This window comes from Pantherophis guttatus, chromosome 4 (genome assembly GCF_059756535.1).
Source record: "Pantherophis guttatus breed Tessera chromosome 4, ASM5975653v1, whole genome shotgun sequence".
Classification (NCBI taxonomy): domain Eukaryota; kingdom Metazoa; phylum Chordata; class Lepidosauria; order Squamata; family Colubridae; genus Pantherophis; species Pantherophis guttatus.
Window position 1 is genome coordinate 27,985,492 of NC_142066.1, and position 13,859 is coordinate 27,999,350.

The 13,859-nt window shown below is 42.8% G+C and overlaps 1 protein-coding gene across 2 annotated transcripts in view; it reads right to left on the bottom strand.

Moving 5' to 3' along the window:
• Positions 1–2,417: 2,417 nt before the first annotated feature.
• The window catches only part of NTN5 (netrin 5), a 55,561-nt gene continuing 44,119 nt past the window's right edge, over positions 2,418–13,859 (bottom strand). For both annotated transcript variants that reach the window (XM_034419527.2, XM_034419528.2), the window contains exons 4-7: positions 10,133–10,282; positions 6,996–7,049; positions 5,134–5,217; positions 2,418–3,835 (exon numbers count right to left, since the gene is read on the bottom strand). In XM_034419527.2, coding sequence (XP_034275418.2) covers positions 3,507–3,835; positions 5,134–5,217; positions 6,996–7,049; positions 10,133–10,282 — 617 coding nt within the window. In that variant the 3' untranslated portion in view covers positions 2,418–3,506. The remainder of the gene's footprint in view (positions 3,836–5,133; positions 5,218–6,995; positions 7,050–10,132; positions 10,283–13,859) is intronic.

A 13,859-nucleotide genomic window follows, 5' to 3' on the forward strand; every position in this document is an offset into this window, starting at 1 on the left:
TGCTTCATGGTGAAACAAAAGAGAAAGAGGATTTTGTCACCTGTTCAGAGTGCTTTTAAATATAATTTAGAGCAGGGGTGTCCAACTTTTTGCAACTTTAAGACCTGTGGACTTCAGCTCCCAGAATTTTTGCTGGCTGGGGAATTTTGGGAGTTGAAGTCTACAAGTCTTAAAGCTAAGGTTGGACACTCCTAATTTAGAGCTTTTCTGAAGTAGTCCCTAAAATATTTTCTGCTCTTGTCCATGTAAGGTGCATCGGTTGGATCTGTATGCACAGGCAAAGTCCAATTTTGGACACAATCACCCAGTGATGTGACCAGTGGTGAAATCTAAAATTTGTTACTACCGGTTCTATGGGCGTGGCTTGGTGGTGGTGGATAATGTGACTGGGTGGGTGTGGCCAATTTTTTTTTTTTTACTTTTAAAACCATTTTTTTACAACCTCTTCGGCGAAGAGGTTGTAAAAAATGCTTTCAAAAGGCTCTGACGATTCCAGCTGAGTTCCCTGATAGGCAGAGGCTTTTTTTCTTTTAAATGCCTCTGACGATCAGGCAACTCAGCTTGGATTGACAGAGGCATTTAAAAGAAAAAAAAGGTGTTTTTTTTCTTTTAAATGCCTCTGACGATCCAAGCTGAGTTGCCTGATCAACAGGGGCTTTTTTTCTTTTAAAAGCCTTTGATGATCCCAGCTGAGCTGTGCCATCATCAGAAGTTTTTTTTTTAAACTTTTAAAAGCATTTTCTGGGCCAAAGAGGTTGTAGAAAAAATGCTTTTAAAAGTAAAAAAAAAAAAAAAGCCTCTGATGATTGTGTGGCTCACCTGGGCAAGGGAGGGGGACAGGGATTTTTGCTACCGGTTCTCCGAGCCCCCACCTCCATCGCTACCGGATCGGGCGATCCGGTCCGAACTGGGAGCATTTCACCCCTGGATGTGACCTATGACACACATGTCAAAGATGACATGCTACAACATTTTGGGTGACATGCCAGCATTCACCAACAATAACTATTTGAGTTACCAAAGATACTGAATAAATGAAAAAAGAAGACATATGCGACCCTGCCCCACCCAGAGCTTAAAATGGATTCTCACCATATCATCATGTGATCTGTCACCCTCAGGACTGCGATTGGAAAGGAGAGCAACTTGCAAAATGCGGTAGGGACATGGCAGCCATAGTTTAGTTGTCTTCCAACTACTGCACGGCGTGGCTGTTTGCATAGCGAAGCTCATTTCCAAGGCGTAAGTGCAGAGGATATTTGTGACTACAGCCTCCAAAACTGCACTATCAGCAATCGTATGAAACCAGCGTTTGCATTTGTGTGAACAAGAAGTGCATTGAATTATACATGAATATGTAAAGAATTGTTTGTCTTCTGCGCGGCTAACACGCCAGCAGAATCAAGTTACCGTAAGCGCTTTTCTGAATTTTTTGACATGCCAAGTCCAAAGGTTTCATCATGACCACTCTGTGCTTTGCGAACAGCCAGCTAGCGCAGGCAGAGTAGGAAAAATGCGAGTTAGCTTAACTGTACTGGAAAGGTTGAGACTTAAAACCTAATGGAGCATTTTATGTCTATTGAATTCATTTTAACAGAACTTGATGTTCATAATCGTTATTTATGGATAAGGATTTCTCCCAAATGTTTATGAGTTCATTTGCCTTTTTAACTGTTCAGCTCAGCAGGATTCAGAGCACAAACTGTTAGTCCTTGACTTACGACCACAATTGTGCCCAAAATTTCTCTTGCTAGGCAAGACAGTTGTGAAGTGACTTTTGCCCCATTTTATGATCTTTCTTGCCACAGATGTTAAGTGAATCACTGCAGTTGTTCAGTTAGTAACATAGTTGTTAAGTGAATCTGGCTTCCCATTGACTTTGCTGGCGAGGAGATCACAAAAAGTGATCATATGATTTTGGGACACTGACCGTCATAAATATGAACCAGTTGCCAAGCATCTGAATTTTGATCACATAACCATGGGGATGATGCAATAGTCATGGGTCACTTTTTTCAGGGCCGTTGTAACTTTGAACGGTCACTAAACTAATGGTTGTAAGCAGGGGTGGGTTCTACTTACCTTTACTACTGGTTCGCAGCGGGGCCACGCGCTCTTCTGCGCAAGCACAGAAGCACTTTGATGACATTGGGGTCGGTGGGCGGAGCCTCCCGCTGGTTTTACTACCAGTTCTATAGAACCGGCGCGAACCGGGGGCAACCCACCACTGGTTGTAAGTTGAGGACTACCTGTAAAACTGTGATAATGATCTGCATTCTACATTAGCAATACTAAAAAGGAAATGAGTTAAATAAGAAAAATTTCTAAGCACTCAGTTCTTCACCAGCCCCATTCAGGAGGGATATCAAGCTGTTTCTTGTTATGACTTCATTTCTTTGAATCAAGCAACCAGGACAAATTTTCTAACCTTTTATTATCAAGAAATGCCATCCAGCTCAAAGGGAATTCTTTATATGGAACATTTTTCTGTCAGTCTTACATTCTAAAACCACTGCATTTCTCAAGGGTTTCAATTTAGCTTTAGTTAAATTGTATTATTTAGAGCAGTTTCCTGTATGTCTGATATGAAGGTGATGGGAAAGGTCAGATCTATTTGAAATTTTAGTGGTTCTTGACACCACAATGTCTGAGAAGTTCTGTTTTATTGGCATTGTAGTAATTTGATGTGTTTAAAATATATTTTGACACAATACAGCTTTTTTAACAACTTGATATATTACTGTTCTTAACTACTTTGATAGTTTTGGTTTCAGAGGTCTCACAGGAAGAGTTATTGTCTGAACTGGTTCTTGACTAATTTAGACATCACCCTTGAAAAATGCCAAACTCGTGACCAAAAGAAACTTGACTATTAGCGGATATCAATTGATGGTGAGGTTCTTTTTGAATGTAGCTGTGAAAAAAACTTGCCCCCAAATACTGGGTTTTGACAGATGACCAAGATGGATTCTTTAGCCCTCTGTCAAAACTCAGCTTCACCTCTGCCTGAGTCTTATTCTTTTTCCTATGAAGGGAGAGAAGGGATCTCCTCCAATCTCCATCTGTGTTATGTGTTATGTGTTAAATATTGACAGCACTATTTGCGGGATAGAATTTGCTAGTGAAGAGTAGCATATGTTTTTCCCAGCTAGTCTCCTGCTGACTCAGAAGCTGGCGGAGGGTGCTATCAGCAGCTTCCCATGCCCAAATATTTTCCATTAATTCATCCAAAACTAAGTTTCTAGTTCAGCTGAGTTCTCTGTCTTGCAAAGAGGGCATAATGTCTCAACCCATAGGTCTGTCAGAAGGGTGAATGAAAGGTCATTGATATGCAGAACTAAACCTTTAAAATCAAAATCAGTTCCAGTTTAGGCTCAGCTTTTTATACCCAAGGGAGTGTCTGTGTGGGACTCTGAAACTCAATTTGAGTGTGAGGTGTTTTTTTTTTACCCATTCAGGTCTTTTCCTACTTGTTTCTTCACCCACTTTCCTATCACCTCTCCGGCTTAGACGCCCCAGCATTTTCCACGCTTGCTTTGTTGCTGGAAACTCCGCAATTTATGCGCCCAGGCGTCCCTCCAGGGCAGAGCGAGACTGTTTTTGTCAAGGATTAGCCGGGCAGGGTCAGGCGACTCGTCGTCGTTGCCGATGATAAGGTAAGATTTGCCCACTTGGAGGTGGAGGCATCGGCAGGCCAAATCTTGTTCTGGTACCCAGAGCGGCTGCTCTCCCCGACGAATAGGCACGTGACGCTGGCGGTAGACAGTCAGGATTGAGGCTGTAAATTGCCACCATGTTCCAGACTTCTCTATGGCTAAGAGCTGGGCCTGGAGAACTGCCATCAGGATTGTGAAGGTCACCAAAAGAGAGAAAGAGAGAGAGAGAGAAAATCTATCAGGAAGTGAACTGTTATGTGATCCTGCCCTATTTCTGGAGTTATGACATCACTCCTTTCACAACTCTTTTCTTTCTCCCCCCCTGCCCTCCCCCCACCCACCAGTGCCATCTAAGACTCCAAGTTGCAACCCTATGCTGTCATCACTAGGCGTGTCATCTCTGGGAAAAACAGTGTTTCCCAGAAAATGGGTGCTTTAACAGAGGATGTATCAGAGGGCCACAGCATCACCTTCTGCACGAAGATGATCAGTATCATAAATTTCCTTTTTCTAACTATATTTCCCGGATTGATTTTGTGGGAGGGGCATGTTATACAGGTAGCCCTTGACTTACAACAGTTCATTCAGTGACAGTTCAAAATTACAATGGCACTGAAAAAAGTGACTTATGATCGTTTTTCACACTTACCACCATTGTAGCATTGTCACGTGATCGAAATTCAGATGTTTGACAACGGACTCATATTTAAGATAGTTGCAGGGTCCCAGGATCACATGATCGTATTTTGTAACCTTCTCACACGCAAAATCAATGGGGAAACCAGATTCACTTTACAACCTTTGGACTTGGCAAGTCAAAAATTCAGAAAATGCGTAACTTGATTCTGCTGGTGTGTTAGCCCCGAACAAGAGAAACAATTCTTTAGAAATTCATGTATAATTCAATATACTTCTTGTTCACACAAATGCAAATGCTGATTCCATACGATTGCTGATAGTGCAATTTAACAACTGTAGTGATTCACTCAAAAGCTGTGGCAAGAAGGGTTGTGAAATGGGGCAAAACTCAACAAATGTCTCACTTAGCAACAGAAATATTGGGCTTAATTGTGGTCATAGGTCAAGGACTACCTGTAAAGCATCACCACTTCCTGATTGATCGTTCCAATTGCTTTTTTGATCACAGTTTTGCAAGCAGTGAAATAATGGGCAGGGAAATGAGATATGGTGCATCAGTTTGGTGTACAGGTAGTCCTTGTTTAATGTCCACCATCAGGACCCCGGGACAGTGCAACTGTCAGAAATACATGCCAGTTGCCACTGCCCAATTTATGATCACCTGACCATGGAGATGCTACAACAGTTGTAAGTGTAAAAACTGGTCATAAGTCACTTTTTCCAGTGCCGTTTAACGACAAATGGTCACTAAATGAATGGTTGCAAGTCAAGGACTACCCATACCTGTCTTGAGTTCCTGCAAGAAAAGGTGGAATCTCAAATAATTAACAAATGTTACCGTAATCCTTCTTGCAGTAGTTCTTCAAGTTCATGTGGACACTTTGTTTTTGTGGTGGTGTGCAATGGCTCTGACATTCAGTACCTGGTGAGCAAACAACAAGCAAACAGATGGGAGGGATGAATCATTCTTTTGGGCAATATCTGACTGCAGTTAAGACCTATTATTTGTCTCACATATTATTTTCATTAGAGCAAGATTAGGTAACCTGTTGATATCTCAGATGCTATCTGCAGCTTATGGGAGTTGCCCAAAAAAGGTTGAAAGCACTGGTCTACCTGACTTAGCTGCCAACTGGATTATCTTGGAGCAAGACGCTGTTTCCCTTGTACAATGCCTCCTACGAATTCTCAAGTTGACTGTCAGCCTCACTAGGTGGACCAGAGCTGGAAATCAATTCGAATGGATGGCTAAAATAGAACGGGCTATAAACCAGGGGGCCCCAAACCCCAGGCCGCAACCCATTACTGGGCTGGGCCCATTCAAAATTGGGCTGTGGAAGCAGCGGGGGAGCGTCTGCATGCAGCTCCATTTGTGTGAGCAGTGGGCACAAAGCTGGAAGAGTTGGAGACCGCTGCTATAAGAATCTTGCAAGTTTGTGCTGTACCTCTTCCCTTTTCCTATACTCCTATGAATTAGGGAGGTGTTTGTTTGGGCTGCTTCTGAATGTTATATGGACACTCTGGACTTAAAGAATGCTTTAGCCCAATGATTCTCAATCAGTAGTCTGCAGACCCCTGGAAGACTGTGATGTCATCACAGGGGGTTTGTGAAAGCTTGAAGTAATGTTATGATTTAAATCAGGGGTGAAATCCAGCAGGTTCTGGAGAACTGGTAGTGGAAATTTTGAGTAGTTCGGGGAACCAGTAGTGGAAATTTTGAGTAGTTCGGAGAACTGGTAGTGGAAATTTTGAGTAATTCAGAGAACCGGTAGTGGAAATTTTGAGTAGTTCGGAGAACCGGTAGCAGAAATTTTGAGTAGTTCAGAAAACCGGTAGTGGAAATTTTGAGTAGTTTGGAGAACCGGTAGCAGAAATTTTGAGTAGTTCGGAGAATTGGTAGAGGAAATTTTGAGTAGTTTGGAGAACCAGTAGCGGAAATTTTGAGTAGTTCGGAGAACTGGCAAATGCCATATCTGGCTGGCCCCAGAGGGGGTGGGAATGGATATTTTGCAATATCCTTCCCCCAGGAGTGGGGAGAGAATGGGGATTTTGCAGTATCCTTCCCCTGGAGTGGGATGGGAATGGAAATTTGCAATATCCTTCCCCTGCCACACACACCACGCCTACCAAGCCACGCCCACTACCACCGGTAGTAAAAAAAATTTGGATTTCACCACTGATTTAAATCTTGAGTTAAGTTTTGGGGGTCCATGGCCACAAAAGGTATTTAAAGGGGGTCCATGTTGAAGAAAAGGTTGAAAATCACTGCTTTGGACTGTTTGTTTGCCAACAAAGCCTTGCCAACATAGCTCTGTGAACATCATCTTCAGTAGTTGGTTCCACTTACCTTTGCTACTGGTTTGGAACTGGGAGAGCGCGTGTCTGCGCAGTCGCTTTGCTCATGTGTGGCACTTCTGTGCATGTGCAGAACCTTCTATGCATGAGCAAAGCGTCCATGATGACATCCGGGTGGGTGGGCGGAGCCTCCCACTGCTGCCACTACCAGTTCGCCCGAACTGGGACAAATCAGTAGAAACCCACCACTGATCATTTTCCTTATTCTTTGCATTTACTATGATTTTCATTTTTAGAGATGGAAAGGGCTCCTCTTATGGTGATGTGGTTTTCCAATCCCTTTTAAATTTTTAACGGATTTCCTTAGAAAAAAAATAAAATAATATATACACCCTCTCTTCTCACCTGCTTTCCATTCCTGCGGTGGGATAACTGTAGTTGTCACCTCCTCCTGGATTCCTATGGAAAATAAGATGTAGAATAATAGATTTGGTATGATACCGCCAGAAGCTCAGCGCTGGGCTGCCTGACTGCCTCATTCAGCCTGCCTTGTTAGAAAGATCAAGCCTTTACCGGAAAACATGAACTCACTTCCTGATTTAGAAATCAGGAAACAATATTTTATTCTATGGAAGGGTATGCTGGAAGGAGGAGTGGGAAGAATTTGCTGTTAATCATGATTGCATGCTACCTGGAAAAAAATTAAGAGATTTGATGGGTTTCATGCGTGTGCATACGGAGCAAAATGTATTTATTTATTTACAACCGACCTTTGTTATTTTTATAAATAATTCAAATTAGTCAACATATCCAACCTTCGTCCTCCTCCAATTTCCCCTTCAATAACTACCCTGTGAGGTTTTGCTGAGAGAGAGTGATTGGCTCAAAGTCACCCAAAAGACTTTCATGGTTAAGGCAAAACTTGAACTTTCAGTCTCTCACTTTCTAGCCTTGTGCCTTAACCACTAGATCAAACAGGCAATATATGTACTCCTTGACTTACAACCACATTTGGGATCAGAATTTCTGTTGCTAAGCAAGGTGATTGTTACATGTCAGGACTTTACAATCTTTTTTTTTTGTTTGCCATAGTTGTTAAATGAATCATGTGGTCATTAAGTAAGTCCAGCTTCCTCCATCTACTTTGCATGTCGGAAGCCAGCTGGGGAGGTTGCACATGACCCTTGAACACTGCAATCGTCATAAATATATGCTGGTTGCCACACGGCTGAATTCTGATCACATGATTATGGGAATGATGTGACAGTTTTAAGAGTGAAGACCTGTTGTAAGTCACTTTTTTCAGCACTGTTGTAACTTTGAACGGTCGCTAAACGAATGGTAGTTAAGTCAAGGGCTACCTGTATCAGGAGTAGGTTCTAAATTTTTTTACTACCAGTTCTGTGGGCGTGGCTTATTTTGTGGGCATGGCTTGATGGTCATATGACATTTCTTTAGGATTTTGTAGAGGTACTGGTCTCCCAGGCTTTTAACTGCTTGCAGAGCTGTACCGGTCTATTCATTTGTTTTTGGAGGCACCGGTCTACCACCACACTGCCTTTTAACACTGATCAGCTGTAGTGCGGCCCTTTGAAGCCCCGCAGCAAGAGTTTAAACAGTTTTTTTCCTTCTAGCCTATCAGCTGGGACTCAAGAGGCAGCAATAGATTGGGGATGGGGCCAAATAAAAGGTAAGAATAACGCGGGGGGGCTGGGGGGGCAAAACCGGTTTGGTGGACGTCATATCGTCACCGCTATCAGCTCGGCGGAACTGGGAGAAACCGGGAGGAACCCACCACTGACCTGTATGGATATTACTTTGTTGAAGTGAATAGAACTGAAAGAATGGCAGCTTCTCTACTGAATTCTTTTCTTAAGAAAATTGTAATTTTGCACCGAAGACCAATATATATACAAGGATAGCATGAGATAAACTCAAGACATATGGAATGATGAATGGTTATTATCCACCATCCAACCTCCATCTTCAGAGATGGTCTATGTTTGATTTGCAGCTTTCTAATTTTATATTTTAAATATACCATATTTTTTGGAGTATAAGACTCACGGGAGTATAAAACACACCTTAGTTTTTGGGGAGGAAAATAAGAAAAAAGCTGATTGGCAGGTCAGTTTTTCCCAGAGGTGAATTATAGCAACAGGTTCTTTGGTTGTGAGCTCTGGGCCTTGCTTTTTTTTGCTTCTTTTTCCTGCCTCTGAAAGCCTCTGAAACAGAGCTTCAGAAAAAAAGCCTCTGAAACTCTGTTTGGGGGCTTCTTTTCTGAAGCTCTGTTTGCAGACTTCTTCTGATGCTTTTTTTCAGCCTCTGAAACCTCTGTTTGAGAATCAGGGTGGGGCTACATTTGGAGTATAAGACGCACCTAGATTTCCATCCTCTTTTTTGGGGGGAAAAGGTGCGTCTTATAGTAAAAAAAAAAAACGGTATATATAATTCTCTGCCATTCCTCCCAGACCCTTTGTGTTTATATAGACATTATTTTTCTCCCTTATTTGATCCTGGCAACAACCCTGAGGTTGTAAGATGGTTAGTAGCCCAGTCGAGTTTTATGCTAGAGAGGAGAGAAGTTCCCAAGGATGTTTCTTCCCAGACTGGTAGTCTAACCACCAGGGGCCTCCATGGGATCTGTAGCTTTTGCTGTGTGATTGACATTCTAGTTCTTTTTTATGTGTGCTGCATGACCCTGCTAACCACTCTGAAATGCCAAACAACGATTTTATGGCATTACCTGAAGACTTTGGGTAGCAAAATTTAAGAAATGGGAAACTAGAATCTGTAGATCCTGGCCTCTTGCTTCTTCTTCCCTATTGACCGAAGGGGCAGAGGAGAGTTTCCCCAACTAGGTGTCAGGGGTGGGATTCTACCAGTTTTTGGGATTCTACCGGATTCGCCCGAACTGGTCCGCTCCGACGATCAGCTGGACCCGCCCACCTGCCCCTGAACTTTATTTACCTTTATCTTCACAGCTGATTAGTGCAGCAGAGCGGATTGCTGAGCCTCAGCTGTTTTAATTCCCTAGCACTAACGCAGAAGGTGATTTTTCATTGAACTGTGCCTGCGCGCACAGTGCAGGTTTGGCATGGGTACACGCAATCACCGAACTGGTTGTTAAACCGGAAGGATCCCACCACTGCCTTTGGTGCCCTATAGATGTTTTGGGACTGCTAATCTTATGCTTACCTAGTCATAGGGGTGTGTCACTAGGAAGGTGCCAGGTTGGAGGAGGCTGCACCAAGATCAATGGTGGGTTGCTCCCGGTTCAGTCCGGTTCTTGCAAACTGGTAGTAATGGTGGCGGGAGGCTCCGCCCACCCACCCGGACATCATCATGGATGATCTGGGAATGCGCAGAAGCACGCACGCACGCTCCCGTTGCGAACCGGTAATAAAGGTAAGTGGATCCTACCCCTGACCAAGATGTCCCATTCTCAAACTGCCCCCAAGAAATGAATTGCTGTCCGGATGCAAACTGGGCTGTTCCACAAGGCTGACATGGAAGGAGGTTTAAGGAAGAAGAAAGCTTACGAATGCAGGGTATGTGAGCGCTGCGGCTTTGCTGGAAACCCTGGGCACATCGATTGCAGGTCAGGCCTGTGACTCCGTTCTTGCATTGGCACTGCCCAGTGGTCTGGTTGCAAATGGCCCCAGTAGCCCCAATAGGATGACACTGGCATGCTGAAAAGAAAAAAGAGGAGTTATGGAAGTGTTGGAAGCAATATCCTTCTGGGCTCAGTTCCAAGTGGGGAAAAAGACACTGGAAGTTGCTTGGAAAGAAGGTTTATTGATGAACAGGATCACATGCCTTGGAGAGCTTGGGCAAAAAAGGGAAGAGATGCTGAGAGTCCCTGGGTTTTATATCCTCTCTGGCTTTGAACTTCCTGGAGCACAGAAAGAGTAGCCTGATTGGTTACTGTCAGAGGTCATGGCTAGCTTTGTAGGTTGTCTGTGTGTTAAGTTTGGTTGAATCTTGTTGGGTGATGCTATGAAGGGCAATTAAATGCTCTGCCTGAGGGAGGTAAATCTTTGTTATGTAGAATGGACTGACTCAGGGCTTAATGGCACCATTAGCAAAGGTGGGGGTGGGCTGAGTTTCTGCCTCCCTTTTAGGGGAAATATTCTGCCTTTTTAATATTTCCTAAAATATTTCATTTTCTAGGAGAGGGGTGGGTTTTAACTTCCTATAGAAGGAGAATATGTACTTGAGTATCTCTACAATAATCTTCGCATTCTCCATTTTTGTTAAAAAAAGGTTTGCGTTCTTCTACAGGACTGCAAACTTTCTCAGTGGTTTTAAGAGGAAAAAGCTCCAAAATTCCCTCTCTTGACCATAGTGACTGGATTCACACAGTGGAGTAAGCCATGGCTTTGCTTTTTAAATTATAATTTGCTGAGAAGCCTCAGTTGCCTAGATTCAGATGCTGCCCATTTTTCAATGGATTCATTCATCCTGCTAGATCATGTTGGAAGAAACATCCTTCTAGGTTCTGCTCCAAGTGGGGAAAACAGACACTGGAAACATGGAGACTGCTTGGAAAGATGGTTTAATGGTGGACAGGATCACATGGCTTGAGTTCCTGAACAGAAAAGGGGTGATACAGTAAATCCTCGGGTTTTTATGCTCTCTCTGGCTTTGCATTTCTTGGGGCCACGAAAGAGTATCCTGATTGGTTGTCAGACTCCCAGGGGGTGGGGGTCTTGCTGGCTGATGCAATCTTCCCAGGTGCCATGTGGTGAGCCTCGTCTAGATGGGTCCCATTGTGTTAGTTTCTGTTGCTATTGTGTAGAGGGCTAATCCTATCTTTCGCAATTCCTACTATGGCTCTGCCTGAAGGAGGTAGATCTTTGTTATGTAGAATAGACTGGCCCAAGCCTTAATGGCCCATTGACAAAGGGTGGGGGGCAGGAAGGTGGGAGCTGCTTTGTCTGTAAAATATGCTTCTCATATTTCTGCCTTTTTCATATTTTCTAAAATATTTCACTCTTCCAGGAAAGGGGTGGGTGCTAACTTCCTACAATCCCTACTCTTTTTTTTTTCAAAACGTGAGTTTTGAAACAAGTTCTTAGCGAAAGATTAAAATTGATCAGGTCAGGGAGGCTTGATGAGTGCTTTTAATTGCTCTAATGCAAAGGGGAAAGACATTGATAGAGGCAACAGAAAAGGATTCCTTCAGTGGCTTCCAAAAGCTTTCAACCATGAAGGTCTAGCAGCCAGGAAAAAATTTCTGGTAAGAATTTTACAGTATCCAATTTTCCATGCCAATTAATTTCAGATATCAGATATCACTTTCTGTGAGCTTTCAGTCAGGTTTCAAGCAAGCACATGTCCCAAAATTTTTCACAGCCATAGTTTTCCTTTAAATTACAGGCTGCCCATTTCATGGGTTGATTACTGAACCTGTCCTAGCTCTTAGTTTAGTGCATCCAGGATTTGTGAGTCCAAATTGAGGTTAGCCAGTGTACAATATCCATTCTTTTTTTTTTTTTTTTTTTTTGGTGTTACACATAATGAGCCCTGAGATTTCTATTCATGAGACCACCAGTGCAATATATCTTCCTTTACTGGGCAACTGGGCAGCATCATTTGTAAGTCACAGTCAGGGCTTGGGTTTTTGGAGATCACTTTTTCTGCTATCTCTTCAAGTGAGGGAATTGCCTGAGGGGGGATTGCTTCCTTCCCCATGGAATTAGCAGGGAGGTATGACTCCTTGGGCTTTTAGTGCTATGGAGCAAAAATCAACCTAGGAGAAGCTTTGTGTGGAGGTAAGTGAAGGAAATAGTTTCAATCTAATTCTGAATAGTGTGTCTCTCTGTGTGTGCATGTGTATGCAGCTACTTTTACAATACAGACAATACAAACATTTTGGACATATTTCTCCTCTCCACCAGACAGAAATCTAGAGTGTACATAACTTGCTGTGGCAATCACTCCCAAATACAATTCTTACAATAAACTGATTACAATATAAATGAGACAAGAAAGAAAACCTTACAATGAATTTCCACCCTCCCCCCATAGTCTTTCCAGCTGTCTTCTGGGAATTGAAAGGAGTCTTTTGGTCTTTACTTGTACATCTCAGGGTCTTTTCTTTCATGTCTGCTGGGTAGCATGCTTGGTGGTAAGGCTGGTCAGTCAGGCTTGGGAAGGTCTGCTCCACTCTGGTTGCTGTGCTGACTTTGAGTGGAGACTGGATTCAAACCCAATTTCTGGTTCAAACTGATGGAAGGTCTCCTCTGGAGGCAGCATCTGGATCCATGTGCTCTGCTTCCACAGGTTGCAGAATCCTTTGTGCAGGGCTGAAAGACATTAGAACAGGGTCCCCTCCTCCCTTTTGTGGGTAATCTTCACAGGAAAGGCATTGTAACAGGATTAGAGATTGGGGGGGGTTTAGATAGCTTGCAGGCAGAGTTTGAAAAGAAACAACACAACAGTATTGCAGTTACTAAACAGATAATGCAGTTTCAACAAAATGGAGACACAACAGATAAGAAAAACTGGATTCACATGCTTCAGGAAGGAGATGAACAGGTAAACCCATTTAAACACATACAGTAAATGCAAGACTGATTTTTTTTCTTGTAAACAAACTTAAAACGTTTCCTCATAAACTTGAGTTGTTACTTTAAGATACAGAGAGAGGAGGAGAAAAAAAACCAGAAATGAAATGAAATGCTCTCTTTAATCTGTGTTTGTTGGCCAGACAAACACAGGGCAAAGGCTCTTTCTTTCTTTTTTCTCTCTCTCCCCCATTTTCATTGCTTCAACCTTTTTTTTTGTTTCTAACAGTTTAAAATTCTTGTCTCTAGAGATCAGATACATTTTACAGTTACAATTACCTCGAGGGCGCACAAAGACTTAGACACACACACATAAAACAAGGAAAACAAAGAGAAGAAAACAGAACTCTGAGATTTCACACACACTGATCATTCCCACATAAATCTCAGTTAAATTAGGGAAGGCACAAATCTTAAACATACCACGTGGTTGCATAGAAGACAGAGAGACAAACAAACAAACAAAACAAACAAACAAAACAAACAAAATCCCCAACATTCCTATTTATATATTTCCCTTTTCTTTTAAGTACCTTTATTTAGCCAAATTTGTCTCCCGGTGTTATCTCTTAGCAAAGCCCATTTTTGACACAATTTTCCTAATTTCCTTTTATCCATGCCCCTCAATATAGGCACCCGCCTGGCGTCCCAGGCCGCGAGCACTTCATCTACTGGGGTCCCCGCCACCCGCGAACTA